General features: G+C 42.2%; 1 protein-coding gene across 1 annotated transcript in view; it reads left to right on the top strand.

Moving 5' to 3' along the window:
* The first annotated feature begins 9947 nt into the window (after positions 1 to 9947).
* Positions 9948 to 22892, top strand: part of FGF14 (fibroblast growth factor 14) — a 443719-nt gene continuing 430774 nt past the window's right edge. The window contains exon 1 of the mRNA XM_070751240.1: positions 9948 to 10090. Coding sequence (XP_070607341.1) covers positions 10000 to 10090 — 91 coding nt within the window. The 5' untranslated portion in view covers positions 9948 to 9999. The remainder of the gene's footprint in view (positions 10091 to 22892) is intronic.

Genomic DNA, 22892 nt, shown 5'->3' with positions numbered 1-22892 from the left:
AAAGGGCTTGCCTGCCTTTTAAACCCTGCTGAGGAGAACCACACCCAAATCCAGCTGTTGCCAATTCAGTGATGCCAATAACTTTCTAATTGGTCCCGTCTCTGAGCTGCACGTCGCTGTCTCATGTCAATTATAGCCTGTGCTTCCTCATCCAATGAGGCCAGGCTACTGGCTGGGGAGAGGCCCCCCCTGGGGCTCTCAGGCTGCTCCCCCTCATCCTCTTCCTGACTTTCCTCTCCCCCGTCTGCCTGGTCCTCCCCCTCCTGTTCACTGTCCTCCTCCTCCGGGCCTGGATCCAGCAGAGACGCAGCCGGTCCTTGAGGGGCCTCAGGCTGAATCACAACACCGCATAATATATCCAAATGAGGAAAATTGTTACATTAGATTGGCCATCTAAATTTGCATCATTCACAAATGTAACTTCTTCCACAACAACACACAAGCACACAACAGATACAAACTTACAGTAATGTAAACCGTTCTAAACTCGACTGCAGGAAATATGACTTTAGTAACTGTTCTGCTGGGCTCTCTGATAGGAGCCTCCCGAAAATTCAAGGATACAAATTTCAGACACACACACGTTTGAAAATTCAAAACAATATCAGAAAAGTCAAAATAAACCAAGCACTCTTTTTGTACTGCAAAGAGCACTCTTCCCAACACAATCAGGTAGTCTGTACAACTTCCCTTAAGCAGTCATTAAGTACTTAGCCAGCAGCTGTGGAGAAACTTCACACCCCTTCTTCTTCCAACGAAGGGAGACACACACACACGCTGCTCTGCTTTGGTTTCAAAGGCCTGAAAAAGCAACAAAGTCCAACACACAAGATTCCTGACGATACTGCAAGAGATATTCTTCCACAACAACCAAACCCACATGCTGCTATTTGGACCCGTTCAATTTTGTCAATATCTTTTTGTAGGTGAGGTCTCCAGAACTGAACACAGTATTCCAAATGTGGTCTCACTAGCGCTCTATATAAGGGGATCACAATCTCCCTTTTCCTGCTTGTTATACCTCTAGCTATGCAGCCAAGCATCCTACTTGCTTTTCCTATTGCCCGACCACACTGCTCACTCATTTTGAGATGGTCAGAAATCACTACCCCTAAATCCTTCTTCTGAAGTTTTTGCTAACACAGAACTGCCAATGCAATACTCAGATTGAGGATTCCTTTTCCCCAAGTGCATTATTTTACATTTGGAAACATTAAACTGCAGTTTCCATTGCTTTGACCATTTATCTAGTAAAGCTAAATCATTTACCATATTACAGACCCCTCCAGGAATATCAACCCTATTGCACACTTTAGAGTCATCGGCAAATAGGCAAACCTTCCCCTATGTCACTCACAAACATATTAAATGCAGTATCATCTGTGAGCAAGTTTCAAGTCATAGACATATGATGCTGCCTCATGCCAAGTTTGCTTCCAGATCTTTTCAATGAACAATCTGCGTAGTTAATTGGGGGATAATTTTATTAAGAATCCAAATGATATTCCCATCACTTAGTCATCAGCTTTCTTTTTAATCTTTGTCTTATTTATTTTTGCCCCCACTGAATGGAGATAAATACATTTGCTTAGTCAGAAAGATCTGCAACAGAGTCACGCATTTCTGAATTTTTGAATTCAGGTTTTTTTTAAACAGGGGTCCCCAATCTTGTGACTTGGAGGCCTGGCTTGGGGTGATGGTGGGGAGAGAAACTGGGGTTGAGCACGAGTGATGCTGTGCGTGCATGAGTAATTGGGTAATCTGGGGTGGAGCTCCATTTTTGCTACCCCGCTACGTTCCTCCTCCCCATCCGGGCAGTAGCCCAACCCTGGTTACGACCCACAGGTAGAGAACTGATGCTCTACATGTAATAAACAGGATAGTTCAGGAAGAGAAAGGGAAGAGGCAAGGAAAGTACAGGAGAGACTGCCTAACCACATACAAATAGGAAGCTAATATCATTTCTTGCCTCTGATCCAAAGCATAGTAGACTGGATCACTTTCATCAAATGAGGACTTTGACAGAATGGTATTTGTTAGGCATATTGTATACAAGTGAAATCTAACTGACCCAGAGATGTGCTGGATAACCTGCAGGAATTTACATTTCACTCATTGTGACATTACAAGCAGAAGTGTCATACAGGTGGTTTGTGCATAATGCCAGGGACAGAATTAAAGAAAAGAAGAAAATCTATTATATTTTGTAGTTGAAGAACTCCATCCTTCAGAAGACTAGGAAAGATGGGTTCTGTTCTGTCGGGCTCTCTGGTAGACTCCTCCCAAAAATTCACAGGTACAAATTTCAGACACACACACATTTGAAAATTCAAAACAATGTTCTTTATAATGAAAATTCACTTAAACCAAGCCCTCTTTTGGTATAGCCGAGAGCACTCGTCTCCAACCAAGCTGGTAATTTGTACAAGTCCCTTATCAGTTCTGTGATACTTAGCTTGCAGCTGTGAGGCAATTCACAGTCCTTCTTCTTTCACAAAGTGAAACACACTTTGCTCTGGTTTAGTTTCAAAGCAGGGAAAAATCGGCACACAAAAAGTCAAAGTCAGTAAAGCAGTCACGAAACACAATGATCAGATAATCCTCCACAATAGCCAAACCCATAGGCTGCTATTTATAGCAGCCTCACTAATTACCACAGCCCCACCCAACCACAGGTGGCCTCATTTTCTTTGATAATAATCTCTCAGTTGTTGTTGCCTATGCATCACTCTCCGCATGTGTGGCTGTATCATTAACTCTTGTTTCAAATCCAAGGAGGAGCTAGATAATGGATCTCCTTCTGAGCTGTCTGTCACACTCTCCTCCTCCCTGCCACTCCTGTCTTCTTGGTCAGAGGAGCCTTCATCAACAGATTCCACCGGGGGCAAAACAGGCCTGCAGCATGTGGATGTCTCCCCCACATCCACAGTCCTCGGGGCAGGAGCTGGGCTAACCACAGCAGGTTCCAGTTTTAAAGCCCTTTTCAACCAAACTTTACAAGTAAGGAAACGGATCAGATTTAAACACAGATACCAAAAGACTGTAAATAATCTTTTCCACAGGTGACTCTGTCATAATAGAAGCTTTATATTGCTTCGTTTTATATTTTGAGCCAAACCAATTCACACATTGGAGTCTCACTTATCAAGAAATCGCTCGACATTGTGAGACAACTGCTGATATAAAAGAAGTTCAAGAATGAACTTATACAGAGCAAGGAAAGCTCTGTATAAAGGATTTTTGAATATTTTGTACAGCATTGTAGGAAAGGAAATGGTCTCATATTACTGAGGTAATCTTGGTTAATAACTAAGGTAACTCTATGGGAAATAATAGAGTTGCTGAAACTTAGTTGGGTTGGTTATGGAAACCAACCAGTTGAGATTTGGCAATTTATTTATTTATTATTTATTATTTGGATTTGTATGCCGCCCCTCTCCGAAAACTACTACTGTTGGTTACAGCACAGGTGTGTGTGTTTACTTCCAAGTTAGCTTGACTCCTGCCAAGATGTTGGAGAAGATGATGTTTTTGGTAGCATTTTAAAGAAGTGGCTTGCAATTACCTACATCTTAGAGCTTCCTAAATTAGGAATGAAATTCCTGGTCTCCTGATTTCTTACCTATAACATTTAGCCGCTACACTGTGCCAAACTGGCTCACATAGATAAGCATTTTCATAGACATGTACATGTCTATGAAAACATATTTACTTATTAATATGGATGAGAATAACTCTATTTCTGGACATGCTGAAATAAAAATATGTTATCAGAAACATGTACTAGGTTTATGGAGATGAGTTTACAAACCCAAATATACAAACCCAGGAATGGGCATTTTTCTGGCCATCAGTACCATGAAATCCCATCTTTTGTTGAATTGCAGCCAGCATCAATAATGACAGGAGCTCTGGCCCTTTTTGGAGAGGCAATCACTTGTTTAAAAATAAATAAGCTTCAAGTGCAACATTGTTGAGAGATATTCAACACTGTTACCTCTATGTCTTGGCAAAATTGCAAGAAGCTTAGTTTCATCAGCAAGAATGTTGTTTTAGGCCAGGAGATTAATCCCTCCTAACTTCTGTACAAGTTTCAAGGGTTAAATAAAGCCCTTCATGGCATTGGCCAGAATATCTCCAGGACCGCCTTCTGCCGCACGAATCCCAGCGACCGGTTAGGTCCCACAGAGTTGGCCTTCTCCAGGTCCAGTCGACTAAACAATGTCATTTGGCGGGACCCAGGAGAAGAGCCTTCTCTGTGGCGGTCCCGACCCTCTGGAACCAGCTCCCCCCAGATATCAGAGTTGCCCCCACCCTCCTTGCCTTTCGCAAGCTCCTTAAAACCCACCTCTGTCATCAGGCATGGGGGAATTGAATTTTTTTTCTCCCTTCCCCCTAGGCTTATAGAATTTATACATGGTATGTTTGTTGGTATGATTGGTCTCTTAAATTGGGGTTTTTTAGATTACTTTTTAATATTAGATTTGTTACATTGTTTTTCTTGATTGTTGTTGGCTGCTCCGAGTCTTCGGAGAGGGGCGGCATACAAATCTAAATAAACTAAACTAAACTAAATTTCCATACCAATCTTGGTAATAAAGTTTTGCTGGCAATGGACAGGAGTTATGTCTTATAGGTATACAGTTTGCAATACATAATGCCTTTTCAGTCTTTTTTGAAGTCCGGCAACTCTATTGAGTTTGTATTGAATTCTGAACCCATTTTGAAATGCAAAATTGCAATGGATATTGCATTCCCTTGTATTTCCTGTATTCCTATAAATTTTTTCTATAATCATTTTCTTCATAAGCTCCCTTTTACATCTAGCAATTTCACTACATTGGTTTAATAAGAATATTTATAGTAGAAGCTTCCCCGCATTGAAAACTAAAGAATTGTATAGCTAAGGTTTCTGTTTGAAGCTTGGCTCAACTTTTTCTATTTCTGAGTTTCTAAAAGGAAGATCCAAAGTACTTTCTTTTTTCACCCTAAGTCTAGTCTTTCCCTCCCTCCCTAAGTCTAGTCTGAAAGAAGATAACCTTCGTAGAAGGGTCAAAACTTTGTTAATTGTGCAGACTTAGTAGAAGGGTCAAAACTTTGTTAAAGGGTTAAATGAGGTCCAGGAGGGAAGTGTTTTTAATAGGAAAGTGAACACAAGAACAAGGGGACACAATCTGAGGTTAGTTGGGGGAAAGATCAAAAGCAACATGAGAAAATATTATTTTACTGAAAGGGTAGTAGATGCTTGGAACAAACTTCCAGCAGACGTGGTAGATAAATCCAAAGTAACTGAATTTAAACATGCCTGGGATAAATATATATCCATCCTAAGATAAAATACAGAAAATAGTATAAGGGCAGACTAAATGGACCATGAGGTCTTTTTCTGCCATCAGACCTCTATGTTTCTATGTTTCTAGGAGATTAGGTTCTAATGATGATGTTATTCATTCAGCCATGACTGATAATTGGTAATTTTAGGGCAGGTCTCTCCACAACCTCCAATCTTGCACTGATTTTTTGAATTTTTGGTGCTCTGGCTGATGTCAGCTTTGGTGCTATCCAGCCATCATATACTTTGGCAGTCTGCTTTCCTTTTACTTCTTCCCAACATAATTGCTTTCTTTGATGAAATCCTCCACATGACTTGGCCAATTAGTTCAGACCTACTTGTTGCAATCTATCATATTTACCACTTATTGGTGAACTCTTATAGGAAAGGGTTTACCAAAGATATTTTAAATTACCTTTTTCCAGTTTGGAAGCAGTGTATCTAATAGTTTTACATGTCAGATAAAGAATCTTTTAATGTGAGCAACAAGTAATATTTTCCTTCTAAAGAAAGCATATTCCCATTTTTAAACCAGTTATAATAATAATAATAATAATAATAATAATAATAATTATTATTATTATTATTATTTATTGGATTTGTGTGCCGCCCCTCTCCGCAGACTCGGGGCGGCTAACAACAATAATAAACACAACATGTACAATCCAATAATAAAAAACAACTAAAAACCCCTATTATAAAACCAAACATACACACAAACATACCATGCATGACTTGTAATGGCCTAGGGGGAAGAGCTATCTCAACTCCCCCATGCCTGGTGGTATAAATGAGTCTTGAGTAGTTTACGAAAGACAGGGAGGGTGGGGGCAGTTCTAATCTCCGGGGGGGAGTTGGTTCCAGAGGGCCGGGGCCGCCACAGAAAAGGCTCTTCCCCTGGGGCCCACCAAATGACATTGTTTAGTCGACGGGACCCGGAGAAGGCCAACTCTGTGGGACCTTATCGGTCGCTGGGATTCGTGCAGTAGCAGGCGGTTCTGGAGGTAATCTGGTCCGGTTAGTAAAATGGAGGTGCTAAATGTTAATAAAGCCCTACATGGCACAGGGCCAGATTATCTCCGAGACCGCCTTCTGCCGCACAAATCCCAGTAACCGGTGAGGTCCCACAGAGTTGGTCTCCTTAGGGTCCCATCGACCAAACAATGTCGGTTGGCGGGACCTAGGGGAAGAGCCTTCTCTGTGGGAGCCCCGGCCCTCTGGAATCAACTCCCCCCAGAGATTCGCACTGCCCCCTCCCTCCTTGCCTTCCGAAAGAGCTTAAAAACTCATCTTTGCCGCCAGGCTTGGGACTCTTAGATCTTCCCCTGACCACTGAATGCCTTAAGTATGATTGCTGAATGTTTGGTTAATAAGTTAATTTTTTAGGTTAATCTTCTCTTTCTAATTGTTTTTTAATATTGTAGTACTAATTCCTTGTGTGTCCAATCACACTTGGCCAATAAAAATTCTATTCTATTCTATTCTATTCTATTCTAATTGGATTATATTACTGTTCTTTTTTTATATATGCTGTGAGCTGCCCTGAGTCCTCAGAGAGAGGCGGCATACAAATCCAATTAAATAAATAAATAATAGTGAAGATCGGAGGAAATTAATAGCAGAAATTAAAATTCACCCGTATTAGGACAATTTTGGACATTCTTGTCTTAGTGAAGAAATGGGATAGATGGAGATAATATATGGTTGTAAAAAGATGAATAGGTCTGCATCAATAAGGAAACAGGTTTCTTGGTATTTTAAATAACAAAGTCCATTTTTAATAAAAATATATCAGATATTTTTCTGTGTTAACCTTGCCTTTTGCCCTAAGAATAAAGGAGCATAGTCTATTTTTATTCCCATTTTACAGATAGGGTCCTGGGCAAGATTTGTCTATCGTTAAAACTGGGGTGACAGCTGAGATTCTTCTCAGTTCTTCTGCTCCTGGATAACAGAAGATGGATAGATGTCAGTTTTCCAGTTCAGGATTTGCAAGAAAATCTATCTGTTTCTCAGGAGGTGTGCAGAGAAGAAGGGGCAACGCGTTCCCGTTGGTTCCTCCTTGTTGTGTGTGTAGATGGAAAGTGCGTGCATTGTGTGGACTCTTCAGGAGAAGGGAAAGTACTTCACCAGAAGAGCTCTTCACTCCTCTACCCGTAACAGAACACCCTACAAAACTAGACGTACAATCCTGGGTCTAGAAAGTTTAGAACTAAGGCGCCTCAAACATGATCTAAGTATTGCCCACAAGATCATATGCTGCAACGTCCTGCCTGTCAAAGACTACTTCAGCTTCAACCACAACAACACAAGAGCCCACAACAGATACAAGCTTAATATTAACCGCTCCAAACGTGACTGTAAAAAATATGACTTTAGTAATCTAGTTGTCGAAGCGTGGAATCCACTACCGGACTCTGTAGTATCATCCCCTAACCCCCAACACTTTATTTATTTCATTTATTTATTTTGTCCAATACACAATACATATTGAAGAGAATAGACATGAAGTATTATATATAAAGAGAAGATATAAAAATAGAGGAGAAGATATATGAAGGAAGAAAAGATATATGATATATGAGATAAGGAGAGACAATTGGACAGGGGACGAAAGGCACACTAGTGCACTTATGTACGCCCCTTACTGACCTCTTAGGAACCTGGAGAGGCGAATCGTGGATAGTCTAAGGGAGAAATGTTGGGGGTTAGGGGTTGACACGACTGAGTCCGATAATGAGTTCCACGCTTCGACAACTCGATTGCTAAAAGTCATATTTTTTACAGTCAAGCTTGGAGCGATTAATATTATGTTTGAATTTGTTGCGTGCTCTTGTGTTGTTGCAGTTGAAGCTTAAGTAGCCATTGACAGGCAGGACGTTGCAGCATATGATTTTGTGGGCATTACTTAGATCATGTTTTAGGCGTCGTAGTTCTAAGCTTTCTAGACCTAGGATTTCTAGACTTAGACTATCCACAGTTGACCTCACCAAGTTCCTAAGAGGTCAGTAAGGGGCTTACATAAGTGCACAAGAGTGCCTACTGTCCCCTGTCCTATTGCCTCTCCTATATCTCCTATATATTCTCTTCTATATCTATATCTTTTTCTGCTATTCTCTCATAGTTATATTTCACTCCTCTATTTTCTCCTCTATTCCCCCTTTAATGCATTCTACCTGATTATATACTCTATAACCCTCATTGTGTATTATTGTGTATTGGACAAAACAAATAAATAAAATAAATAATACATAAAGTTTATTTCTTCCTTGTAACCCTATGGTTTCAGCCTGTATTTAAATTTTCTCTTCCCCATTAATAATAAAGAGCTTTCAAAGGAATGTCACAGGCAAGTCTATGTGTCGGAGTGTTGGGTTGTGGAACGAATTAGCACGCAGGGCTGTAGTTCCTCGGAGGTTACAAGTGGCAGGCTCTGTCCAGTATTTTAAGCTGCAGCATGCTTGGTGAAAGGAATGGAGTGGGGGGGGGCTGGAGAAGAAGGGAGGGGAGGTAGAGACTGCAGTGACACTGCCTTGCCTGGGTTGGCTGAAGCATCTCACTGGTGACAGGCCTGGGAGCACGTGGCTACGTCATGAATGCCAGTCTCTCAATGCAAATTTCCAACTCCTCCTACTCCCCGTTGAATGCCTGTAACTCATATCCAAGGCTCAGGAGCAAAATCCAGTTTGTGTGAGTGTGTGTGTGCCTGCTTGCGCGAGCGTGTGTGTGTGTATGAGAGAGAGAGTGAGTGTGTGTGTGCATGTGTCTTTCTCTCCCTCTCTCTCTCTCTCTCTGCATGGGAAGATAGAAAAATTCCTAATGCTAGCCCGGTCTTGGGCGAAGCAGAGAGGGAGAGAGGGAGAGAGAAGGAAAGAGAAGAGAGCTTGCTGCCTTCTGTGTATGTTTGCCTGCGTGCTAAGGGCTAAAGCTTTGCATCTGTTGTGCAGCCTGACTGAGAACTGCAGGTGCCACACAATTGCCTAAGTCACTGGGACGATTTGATGGTAAAATTCAGTACTTTTCGAGCGGACCTTCTGCTTTCATCCATCAGACTTGAGGTAGTGGTGGCCCTGGCTGCGTTGTTCTCTCTTCCAGGGGCTGCACCATGGCTATCTTTTAGTAGGATGCATCCTGTTTTGGCTTTGTTCTGCAGATCCACCCATCCTCCTAACCATCAAGTAACAGGCAATGGTGTCTTCTTTGGGGACCTTCTCTTCTTTGCTGTTGTCTCGGGTTAGTTTTTGGCCTTGGCTGGAATCTCGTCGCCTCATGCCTTGGTTGGCTTCGATCTGAAGGGGAAGAAACGAGAGAGAGAGAGAGAGAGAGAAAGAAGGAGAGGATCGATGTCTTTTTTTTCCCTTCCACAGTTTTGGGTGATGATCCACCGTCATTCTGGAGGGGAAATAACCATTCACTCTGGCTGAAAAAAAACGCATCCCTCGAGAAGTCTGAAAGAAAGAAACCACGTGAGGGCAAAGGGGGGGAAAAAACCCCGGGAGATCAGATTTATTATTATTATTATTATTTTTCCCCCCTTTGTTGTTGTCTATGATAAAACTGGTGTACCTTTGGAGGAGAACTGATCTCAATTTATTATTATGCAACAACCACAAGGGTCTCGTCTATTTCAGGGTGTATAAGCGCTGGATTGCTTTTCGCCCAAATCAATGTGGTTTCTTTGGAACATTTTCAGCAAAGGATCGCATATGCTGCAGTGTCTTTGTGGCAAGAGTCTTAAGAAAAACAAGAACCCAACTGGTAAGCAATACATTACATCACGTTGTGTTTTTTTTTTCTTCTACCCCCTCCCTTTGTATTACTGTCTGTTGCTCGCCGGAAGACAGATCTGCAGTCCTATTGAGGGGACATTGGTGTGTGTTTGCGTAGGGAGGGGGGGAATGGAGTTAGGCCAGTGTCGGCTTGCATGTGTGGAAAGAAGCAAGGGTCAGTCTGGACAAGATTAGACAGAGCTGTTTGGACTTGCGTTGGAGCCAGAAAGGGAGAAATTGAGATCGCCGGAAAGATGAAATTTGTAGCATGCTTCTGAATCCAAACTCCCCCACACCACCCCTGGGTGCTGCTAGTTTTCAGACTGAGATCTCAAGGCCTTGCGCCTGCACTCCGACGCGCCTGTGGCTTGTAGGTCCACCCAAGGGCTTTCGGAGACTTTCGGTGCAACTTTCCAAACCGGGTTTTGCGTTTTCAAAAGTAGGTGAAGTGATGCTGTGGCAAAATCCGGCGTTCTTCAGCAGCCTTGCTCCCTCCCTAAGCTGGTTGGCAGGGTCAAAGGAGGGTACGTTCAGGGAGCGAGCTTGTCCCTCTAGGAAGGAACTAAGGAAGAAGTCCACCCGCCTCGACCAGAGTGTAGCAGAGGGGTGTGTGCCTGCATGTGTGAACGTGTCTCGAGAGGTTTCTCCTTTGCCTTGCCGCTCAGAGGCGAGGGGCCCGTTCGAACGCCAGCCTGTTTGCTTTCTGCGTAACAGCCATGCGTTCGCTCCAAGGCAACTCCAAGAAGGAACTTGCAGGATTTTAAAAGAGGAAACGCTGCTGCCCTAAGCTCACATTCTTCTACGATCCTTCCCTTTTCCTTTTCCCCCTTCTGCTGTCAACAGAAAAAGAGGGAGGAGGAGGAAGGGAATAGCACTGACCAACGGCGAAAAGGCTCCTGCCGTTGGGTTAAGCAGACCCTCCCGCAAGCCCACTCTTCCCCCTCCCCTGTTAGACTTTTCAGTTGTGGGATGGGATGCCTCAATTTTGGGGGTATCTGCAGTCCCTTGCATTCTTTGGAGACCAGCACTTCCGAAGCGTGTGGTACGCCTGCAAAATCTGGGAGGAAGGGAGGGCAGAAGTGGCAAGCCATGCCTGCCTTTGTATGTCCACAGCATGTGTGTTTTTGTCCTGCCCTGCAGTGGAAGCTTTTAAGCAAGAGGTTCCCCGAGGCTGGTACTGCAGTGTAGTACATCACTACCATGCATTGCGTTGTCATCCAGCATCAACAAGCTGCAGCAAGGAATGGAAAGAAGCTGGGGCCTAGCAGAGTTTGGGACAGTCACATCACAGCCTGCTTTCCTTGCCTTCTCGGGACTGGAGTGATGCCAAAGGGACGAGAGAGCCTTTCTCCCCCTTTGTCTCCTCCCTCCCTCTTTCATTTAGTAGTTTCATTACTGCTGCAGCATGGAAGCTCCTTCCCAGCCAATCGGGGAGGCCAGAATGCCCCCAAGAGGAACCCAAGAGCTTGGTGCCTGAAAAGCTTCCCTGCAGGACCGACCCTGGCGGGGTGGAGTCAGGGGTTGGGTGGGCTGTGCTTCTTGAGACCGGAAGGCACCCTCCCTTTCTTCCCCACCCCCCCCCCCCCACTGCCAAGCACTGCGGTCTGAGGGATGCAACTTTGCCAAAGGCGCAGAGCTACTTTGTGGAGGAGATGTTCTAGTGGAGAAAAAACAAAGCCCCCCCCAAAAAAAGATTCTTCCCTCACCAGCCCAGCTTTGGAATGAGAATGCCAGCTTGTCCCAAATAAACTTCTGGGGTCTTCTTTGGCTATGTCAGAAACAGACAAACAAGCAAAAATCTTTCAGGTTTGGGAAGCAGGAAAGAGGCAAAGCATCCACAATTTCCCTTTTTTTCGAGAGAAGGCATCGTCCAGAGAGTGGTGGGGGGCTTTGAGTATGAATTCATGACTTTTCCCTGCTCCTTTAACTCCCCCCTCCAGGCATTCCTTCACAGGACTGTTGTTTGGATTAGTTTAGGGTTTCTTCTTCCCAGAACAATGCGCCTTGTTTTTCTCTTGTTTCTGATACTTCAGTGATGGTTGGAGGCTGGTTTTGAAGCTGCCCGTGTGGGCATCCCGAGCGGCCGTTGCAGCTTTACCATCATGACAGACTGCCTGAAAGAATAAGATGGAACTGTTTGTCAGAGGCCTTTAAAATTCCTAACTCTGGCCTCTCTATTTGCTTCTCTGCATGTACGGTTTGCTGTGTCTTTCCTATGGCAAATGTAGATCTAGTTTGACTGATGCCTAACGGGTGCCATTACAAAACATTTTTGATTAAAGCTTTTTGCTAAAGGAGATGATGGAAATCTGGATTATTTTGAATTAAGTCTTGCAAAAAAACCTTGCAAAAAAGTTTGGGAGGATGGAGGATGGATATTTTCGGGCTGCTGGCTTTCCCAAAGTTGTTGAGTTTCTCTCGTCTCCCTTTCTCTCTTACAAAAAACTTTTGTCCCCTTTCCCCTATCTACCTGTCCATCTCTCACTTTTGATAATGTGTTTTCTTTCCACCTTCTGTCTTAATAACAATTTTCCAGGTATAGTGCAATTAATCTCTCCTTCTGAGGGATACGGCTCAATCAGCATGAAAGAGAGTTAAGCCGACTTAAAATACAAATGAAATTTAAGGTGTAGTTTGAAGGTGATCTATCATATTTGGCTGACTATGTTTCCGAAGGCTCTAAACAGGTTATAATTTTAAGATAGAAAGAATTTGGCCTTATTGTATATGGAACAGCTGCAGAAATGGACACTTTGATACTATCAGTTTTGTAGCATGCCAAAGGACTATCCATGTTGCAAAGTTTTGAGAGGCTACAATTCCCGAGAAAAATCAAACCACATAGGACAAATACCATCTTTAGGAACCAACTGGAATGTTGCTATCAATGCTAATGATGACTAAAATGTGTTTTGAAAGCAACTTTTAATTTTTGCTCAGTTTTCTCTGGCTGTGCTCTGCTGTGATTGGCTATAAAATGAGGACTGAAGCAGTTTCTTGCTTTTTCAAAAAGAATTTTGGGTAAATGCCAAGGGGTTCTATGGAGCAGTAGCAGGCACCGGAATTCAAAAGGATTTGCTGAAATTTGCAGTGTACCACGGACTGATCATCACTTCTTTTTTCAGAGGAGTACATATTATTGCATGTAGCTGTGAGATTCTGAAAATGATTTTTTTAAGCTATACTTTATATATATTTAAGTTAATTCACTGGGCTATCACAAGCAGACTTTTTTTTATTACAAAAAGCCCTTATTTTACGAAGTCAAATTGATTTTATAGCTTCTAAATTTTTTGGTCCAACATGCAAAATAAATATTCTTGTCTATCTAGAAAAAAATGAATCTGGAATGAATGTCAAATTTTAAATATGAATAAAAATGTATCATCAAGGAATACTGAATCATTTGTGCTTGCAGTTGTTCTAATTGCTGATAGGGCACGTGATCTATATGTAGGTTTTTGCCCAACTTTTCCCTTTTACATTTGTTTCCTTTCCCTTGCTTCATAAGTTTCCTTTCATTTCCTATTGAGCCCTCTTTGTAATACTTCAAATAGTTGACACGAGACACTGATTTAATTTTAGAAGAGGAGAGAAGAACCAATGGCACACTTTGCACCAAAATAATAATAGAAATGGTCAGCTTGTCTCTTTCTAATTTTGACTGTCAAATGTGGGTCTTGGGGAAAAGGTATAGATACTTAGCATTTTATTAGTATATATTTAAGGGAAAACTCTTTGGAATTTGTCCCTTTGTACTTTAACGGGGGAAAAAAAGAATATCAAGTTGGTATGTCATAATTCTATATCATTATTAAAGCTGTTTGCCTCAGTCCATCTATTTCAGCCATCATATTAAGCTTTGTTGTTCTGCATTTTGTCCTTAAGGATTTTCAGAGGCAATGGAAAACTGTAATTTAATATTTAATCAGGCCGATCCTAGGTTTCCTATCTTATTAAGGAACTTTTTGCATGATGATCTTGAATGTCTTGAAATACTGCTGGGATCTACACTAACTCTCAGCCAATGTGTATTTGTGCATAATCCCAATTGTTACATCTTGGTATCTTCTGATAAAACATCAAATATTGATATTTGCCATTGCAAATTTGCTGTCTGTATCTTGCTAATACGTTGTTTCTGCCTTGAATATAGAAATTAACCTGGACTGCATGGGGTTGGACTGCACATCTTTGCAAAAATAAGTTTTACTTTTCAATTGTTACAAATTCAGAAATGCCTCACTTGCAGATAGTCTTGTGTTGGATTTGGTTCAGAAAGGTATCATTTTTGCCTTCTAAAGCATGTACATAGCATAGCATTGGACACCTTCCCCTATGTAAGCATAGGGGAAGGTTTGGTAGGGAAGGTTTGCCTATTTGCCGATGACTCTAAAGTGTGCAATAGGGTTGATATTCCTGGAGGCGTCTGTAATATGGTAAATGATTTAGCTTTACTAGATAAATGGTCAAAGCAATGGAAACTGCAGTTTAATGTTTCCAAATGTAAAATAATGCACTTGGGGAAAAGGAATCCTCAATCTGGGTATTGTATTGGCAGTTCTGTGTTAGCAAAAACTTCAGAAGAAAAGGATTTAGGGGTAGTGATTTCAAAATGGGTGAACAGTGTGGTCGAGCAGCAGGAAAAGCAAGTAGGATGCTTGGATGCATAGCTAGAGGTATAACAAGCAGGAAGAGGGAGATTATGATCCTGCTATATAGAGTGCTGGTGAGACCACATTTGGAATACTGTGTTTAGTTCTGGAGACCTCACCTACAAAAAGATATTGACAAAATTGAACGGGTCCAAAGACGGGCTACAAGAATGGTGGAAGGTCTTAAGCATAAAACGTATCAGGAAAGACTTAATGAACTCAATCTGTATAGTCAGGAGGACAGAAGTAAAAGGGGGGACATGATTGAAATATTTAAATATGTTAAAGGGTTAAATAAGGTCCAGGAGGGAAGTGTTTTTAATAGGAAAGTGAACACAAGAACAAGGGGACACAATCTGAAGTTAGTTGGGGGAAAGATCAAAAGCAACATGAGAAAATATTATTTTACTGAAAGAGTAGTAGATCCTTGGCACAAACTTCCAGCAGACATGGTTGGTAAATCCACAGTAACTGAATTTAAGCATGCCTGGGATAAACATATATCCATCCTAAGATAAAATACAGAAAATAGTATAAGGGCAGACTAGATGGACCATGAGGTCTTTTTCTGCCGTCAGACTTCTATGTTTCTATGTTTCTATGTACACAAATGGAGAGAGAAATATAACTTGGAGTGGAAACAGGAAAGAGAACTAATTTCTAATAGATTTAGGGATTGTGGAGGTCCTTTTGATGCTTCATCATTGCATTTCCTTGCACTGTACTTAAGGATGGTCCTGGTGGGGCTATTGTCTTCCATGTTTACTACAAACGAAAAGGCAAATATGGACTACTGAATTTGTTACGGACAATTGTCAGGAAGAGAGACAATGTTATATTTGCCAGCTCGCTAACTTACCAAGAATAAATACTTTGTTGGAAGGCTTTTGAACTCCAACTGGCTAAGGAAGTAAACTTCTCTTGTTTTGGCTTGGTGGTGCATTCTTGGCTTGTGTCCCCGTATTAGAAGTCAGTTCTTTTCTATCATAGGAACAGGCCAAATAAATTAGATTTTGGGAACTTGTCTCACCCAAACGGGAAAATGAAATTCTATGGTTAGAAACGGGTGATTCCACCAAGTACCATATTTTGAGAGAACATGCATTTGCGGTGCACCAGAAATAGAAGACATTGCACATGTGCTACTCAATTGTAAACTATACTCCTCAGTAAGACCTCAGTATTTACAGCCCCTACTTGACAAAATCTGTACTGTAATAAACTGGACTGTAATAAACAATTATCATATTTTCTTCAGGGTACAAACAGTGTTCCCTCTAATTTTTTTGGGGGGTGGGCGGAAAAGTATAGTGTCTGAGCGGCAGTCCCTTCGGGACTGGGCAGCACAGAAATAACAAACAAACAAACAAACAAACAAACAAACAAACAAACAAACAAAAAACCCACCCTGTTTTGCCTCAGAGAATTTCAAAATAAAATACAGTGGTACCTCGAGATACGAGTTTAATTCGTTCCGGACCTGGGCTCTTAAGTCGAGCAGCTCTTATCTCGAACGACTTTTCCCCATAGGAATTAATGTAAATAATTTTAATTGGTTCCAGTCCTCAAAAAACTCACAAAGTTAGTCTAAATTATGCAGAAAGACATGTTTTTAATGAAGAAATGTACATGTACATATAAATGAATAATGAAGTTTCTTTCACTTAACTTGTAAACTTTCTTAAACTTTTAAATTTACATATGTTCAACTTCTCTGCCACCCAATCCTGTAGGGAAGAAGGTGGGAAGGAGAAAGAAAAGAAGAAATAGAGGAAGGGAAGGTAAAAGAGAGAAAGAAAAAGAGCAAGAAAGAAAGCTGCAAGCACCCCCCCGAGCCCCCCAGGCCGGCTGCAACCTTTTAAAACACGCGCGCCGCTTCGCAGCTGTCTCCTGAAGCCGAACGCGGAAGTTAGCGTTTGGCTTCAGGAGACAGCTCCTTGGCGCTTGTATCTCGAATTTGGGCTTGTAAGTAGAACAAAAATATCTCTCCCCTCCCAGCTCTTATCTCGAGTTGCTCTTAAGTAGAGCAGCTCTTATGTCGGGGTTCCACTGTACTGTACTGTGTGTCTATAACAGTGAGCTCATAATAGGGCAACTCTATCAATATCAAAATGCCACTTAAATAGTTGAGCTAGTTTCAAAATAGATTTTGATTTTCTTTCTCTCTTCCTTATTCCCATTCTTTTTCTTTCTCTTTTCCTTCCTCTCTTTTTTCTATCTGTTTCTCTCTCTTCCTCTCTTCCTCTTTCTCTCCTTCCCTCTCACTCTTTCCCTCTCGGCTTCTGGGCAGGTTTGGAAAACTCTGAGTTGATGATGATTTTTAAGTGAGCGATTGCTCACTGCTCAGCTTAGAGGGAACTATGGGTACAAATATATGTGTAGTTTCTAGAACCGCTAAGTTTATAGTCAGGGCTGTTCAGATGAGAATACGTTTTATAGAACATATTGGGGTGGCATGCAAAGGAGATGAACTCACTTAAGAATATTTTATATCAGTATCTTAGATTTGTAATATAATCCTTTGCACGAGTTATATTCTCATGTTTTACTGCTCAATTTTAGCATATTATACTGCATTTTAACTTATTATTTATTCAAATTCCCTCTATTTTAGCCAATTTTATTGTATTTTAACCAGTCACAGTTTTATGACGACCGATGTGGTCCTTTTCCTCGCTTTGATATGGTTGATTGACTAATCAAATAAAGTTGATATTGATATATTGAAATTTAAAGCTTCAGTGAATGGTATATATTATGTGGGTGAGGGAAGAGAAGTTAGGAATGGTAAGTACATTTCTAGTTTATAGTGGACGTCTTGATAAGAAAAAAGTCTTTACATATAGACTTTTACATCTTTACATATTGTGTAAATTGCTGAAGCTGTGTTCTCTCCCATCCCTTTGCATTTATTCAGATACAAAAATTGACTTGAGCCAAGGCCACAAAGGTCCTATATCCAAATCTAACACACTGGGTCAGGGATGGGCTGCTGGAGTTTGGGGGAACCTCTATCTAAGATTCTGTGCAGTTTGGAGAACCCCCAAATCCCACTCCTAGCTGGCCCTGCCCTACCCACCCCGCCTCTCCCAAGAGTCTCTACGTTTTGGATGCAAGTAAGTGCAGGGTGTGCATGGAGGCTTGGGAAGGGAGAAAAGCCGGCAAACCAGAAGTTTGGGGAGATGGGGAGGCCACTTTTGCTCTCCCAGGACCTCAAGGAAAGCTTCCAGAGCCCAGGGAGGGCAAAAATGCCCCCTGCCTTAGTGTAGGACAGGGGTAGGCAAAGTTGGTTCTTCAATGACTTGTGGACTTCAACTCCCAGAATTCCTGAGCCAATCATGCTAGCTCGGGAATTCTGGGAGTTGAAGTCCACATGTCATCGAAGAGCCAACTTTGCTTACCCCTGATGCAGGAGGTCTACTAAGCCACGCCCACCATGGCCACACCCACCCAGCAACTGGGCAGAGAACCACTGTTAAATTTTTTTGATTAGATTAGATTAGATTAGATTTATTGGATTTATATGCCGCCCCTCTCCGCAAACTAGGGGCGGCTCACAACAATAATAAGAAACAGTATATAATAAAAATCCAATGCCCACCAATCTAATTACAATTTAAAATTAGTAATTTCCTAAAACAATCCCAATATATATAAAAAACAGGCAGACAGTCAATCAATCAACAAAACAACATGGGCAAGGGGGAGGTGTTTTAGTTCCCCCATGCCTGACGGCAGAGGTGGGTCTTAAGGAGTTTACGAAAGGCAGGGAGGGTGGGGGCAATCCTAATCTCAGGGGGGAGCTGGTTCCAGAGGGTCGGGGCCCCCACAGAGAAGACTCTTCCCCTGGGTCCCGCCAGACGACATTCTTTAGTTGACGGGACCCGAAGAAGGCCCACTCTGTGGGACCTAACCGGTCGCTGGGATTCGTGCGGCAGGAGGTGGTCCCGAAGATATTCTGGTCCGGTGCCATGAAGGGCTTTATAGGTCATAACCAACACTTTGAATTGTGACTGGAAACTGATCGGCAACCAATGCAGACTGCGGAGTGTTGGTGAGACATGGGCATACTTAGAGAAGCCCATAATTGCTCTCGCCTGATTCCCAACCAGGGGTGGGCTACTGCCCGGATTGGGGGAGGGGAGAGAATTCAGTGGGGTAGCAAAAATGGATCTCCACCCCAAAGCACCCAATTTGCACTGAAAGATGTTGAAAGAAAATGCATAAGCCACGCCCACAGTGTGGTAGTAAAAATTTTGGTAGCCCTTCACTGGTCCCAGGCAACCATTACGCCTGCTCTTCCTTAATGTCCGGATGAGAAAATATATCCATGATCTATATTTTAAGGACCCATCTTTTTGCGTTAGGATTTGTGCAGCCTCTGACTTTAAACTCCTTTGTAGGACTGTGGCACACATCCAGAAAAAAAAAAATAGCACACAATGCCAGAGTCCCTAAAGAAATTACTTTTCAAAAGCTGCTATTTTCCCCAAGTGTGAAACAGCAATAGGTTTGCAGTATGTTATCTGGGGCAAATATTTGATTTAGATAGGGGATGAGAGACCTGGCAAAGGTATAGCCTTTCATCCTTGAGTCATAGCAGAGGCTGGAAGTCAATTAACTCTCATTTAAAAATGCAAATGTTGAAAGATATATACCCATAATGTATTGTGTAGTTTGGATAAATATACATATCTTCTGCGAGCCCTTTTGAGTTCCAGTCGGCCAACTGGGAGTTTTTTTTAGCATTTCTTGCTAATTAAATATTAATGGAGCAATAGGCAATTAATGGAATAGTAATAAATAGCTGAACACTGGACACCAGACACTGATGAAACCTGTCTGGGTTTTTTTTCCCATCCTCAATGTGATTTATTTCTGTCTTGCCTTTCCCCAGCTTTGTTGGTATCGTTGCAAATTGTAAATGTCTGTAGGGCTTCTCTTTGAACTGGGGTATAAAATGAAAGCTGGAGGCAAGTGGCCATAAGTCTACATGGAATTCTAACGAGAGAAATTTATAGGTGAGGGAAGGGGGCAGGGGGCTAAATTTTCTGCAGTTTATTATATGCCAGGGGTGGGCAATTAATTTTGCCATGGGGCCGCATGAGAAATTGCGATGGTTTTAGAGGGCCGGAGTTAATATAATTAACTCAGTTCTACCCAATACTGTAAAGACCCAGACCCTGGTCTGACCTAAACACCAAGACCCACTCTACAGACCCGTAATTGTTTGATTTACGGCAACACGGTGCACCACAGTCACTGCGCTGGAGTGTTTGCGTGGTTTCTGTGCTCGGCTGCTCTGGGTAGGAGGTCGAGGTCCACTCCAGTGCGAGGATGAAAGAGCTCACTGTGTCTGCTGGGACTCTTCTGGTTCCTGCTTTCCTCATGAGTCATCTACATGGGGCTACCTTTGAAGAATGTTCGGAAACTTCAGATCGTGCAGAATGCAGCTGCGAGAGCAATCATGGGCTTCCCCAGGTATGCCCATGTTACACCAACACTCCGCAGTCAGCATTGGTTGCCGATCAGTTTCCGGTCACAATTCAAAGTGTTGGTTGTGACCTATAAAGCCCTTCATGGCATCGGACCAGAATATCTCCGAGACCGCATTCTGCCGCACGAATCCCAGCGACCGCTTAGGTCCCACAGAGTTGGCCTTCTCCGGGTCTTATCGACTAAGCAATGTCGTCTGGCAGGACCCAGGGGAAGAGCCTTCTCTGTGGCGGCCCTGACCCTCTGGTATCAGCTCCCCCCGGATATTAGGATTGCCCCCACCCTCCTTGTCTTTCACAAACTCCTTAAAACCCACCTCTGCCGTCAGGCATGGGGGAATTGAGACATCTCCCCCAGGCCTATATAGTTTATGCATGGTATGCTTGTATTGTATGTTCTTTTAAATAATGGGGTTTAGATATTTTTAAATATTAGATTTGTTCTACGTACATTGTGTTATTATTGTTGTGAGCCGCCCCAGGTCTGCGGAGAGGGGTGGCATACAAATCTAATAAATAAATAAATAAAGACGCGGTGAGTTCTTTCATCCCCGCACTACAGCAGACCCTGACCTCTGTGGACTGGTCACAGATAGCGGATGGGCCGGTTACAAACAGCGGAAGGGCCAGATGCGGCCCGCGGGCCACCCATTGCCCAGGTCTGTTATATGCTAGTTATTTTTGGGATGGCCAGGATATGTGCAAAAGGCATCAGTAATGATTTGCAGCTGCTACTCTATAGAGTGGTAGCGAAAATGGAGCTGCACATGCAGCAATGCGTGACTGGAGGGTAGGCGAACCCATGTGAGATTTGGCTTCGGCACATGCCCAGCCACCTGGGTGGAAGTGGAAGGAGGACTTGCCATGCTGGCACAATCTGAGTGGGCAACGTGACAGGTTTGTGGGCGGGGAACAAGGGATGTGAACTTTCAACTGGACGGGAAACTCAGATTCAGGTTTCCCATGGTAGGTGTCAGGATGGCTCTGGCAATAAATTGGAACTTTCAAGAGTACTTTGACTTGGACTCTGATTTAGTTTGGATGCTACCTGGACTCTTGACAGTATCTTCCTCTCATCAAAGATTCCTGAACTGCTGCTCAGAATTATACAAAATGTAAACAAATCCCAATTACAGGAGAAGTTCAGTGCTCTCTTTTTAAAAACCCAAATGTATTGCCCAATGTGAGATTACAGTGTTCCCTCGATTTTCGCAGGTTCGAACTTCGCAAATAGCCTATAGCACGGTTTTTCAAAAAAATATCAATTAAAAAATACTTCACAGTTTTTTTCCCTATACCACGGTTTTTCCCAACCAATGACGTCATATGTCATCGCCAAACTAATAATTTTTGCAAATAAATAACAAAAAAAATAATTATTGTTAATAAATAATTATGTTTATAAATATCAGGATCACTAAGTGTCTTATTCAATGGTGAGTACCAGTAATAATGGTGAGTAAATGGTTGTTAAGGGAATGGGAAGTGATCACCTTGGCGTCCTTAGCAACCTGCCAGTATATGTGACGTCAAAGCTCCACCCCCGGAATCTCTTGGTGGGATTCCCCGTTCGGGTTCGGTTCGGGTTCGGCCGAATTTTGCGTAAAGTTCGTCCAAAGTAGCCGAACCCAAACACCGTTGGGTTCGCCCATCACTATTTCTAACCCCTGGGAACAGAGACTAGCCTTACTGATACATCATTTTCTGTCAGTGATGCTGTGTTTTAGAATAAGATTAAAACAGACATTTGGTGGGATATATGACTTCATCCTCTCCTTCCTGCAGACAGGCTACTGCTGGGATGCCAAATGGCATTAAAACAATTCATACGTGGGATTTATAAGTCTTTGTAAAGACTGTTTAAAATTTATTTTGCGGATGTGTGTTTCCCTGCAAAGGCCTCATAAAACACGAAAGGGATTGCATATAGCAATCGTGATGAAAGAATGGGAAAAATAATGAAATGCTGTCATGAAAATAAATGTGGAGGAGAATAATACCAAGTCACTTCAAAAATGTCAACTATTATAAGCTGGTATTGGAAAACAGGGCAGTTTATGGGATTTCCCTCATGCCAAATTTTACTTTGATTGACTATAGCTAGTAAACTAGCTACAAATGAATAAATCTTAAGAAATCTCTTTCTATTTTTTTTATTTTTTTATATTTATATTTTTTATTTTATTCATTTGACCAATACACAAATACATAGGAAGAAATATATAAGGGTAAAAGTGAACTTAGAAGAGAGGATATATGAAAGGAAGAGAATATATATGATAGGTGAAAGAGAGGAAAGACAATTGGACAGGGGACGAAAGGCACACCAGTGCACTTATGTACACCCCTTACTGGCCTCTTAGGAACCTGGAGAGGTCAATCATGGAGAGTCTAAGGGAGAAATGTTGGGGGTTAGGGGTTGACACAATTGAGTCCGGTAATGAGTTCCACGCTTTGACAACTCGATTGTTGAAATCATATTTTTTACAGTCAAGTTTGGAGCGGTTCATATTAAGTTTGGATCTGTTGCATGCTCTTGTGTTATTTCGGTTGAAGCTGAAGTAGTCATTGACCAGTAGGATGTTGCAGCATATGATCTTGTGGGCAATACTCAAATCATGTTTTAGGCGCCGTAGTTCTA

Source organism: Erythrolamprus reginae, chromosome 4 (assembly GCF_031021105.1).
Source record: "Erythrolamprus reginae isolate rEryReg1 chromosome 4, rEryReg1.hap1, whole genome shotgun sequence".
Classification (NCBI taxonomy): domain Eukaryota; kingdom Metazoa; phylum Chordata; class Lepidosauria; order Squamata; family Dipsadidae; genus Erythrolamprus; species Erythrolamprus reginae.
This window is presented reverse-complemented; position numbering and strand designations above follow the sequence as displayed.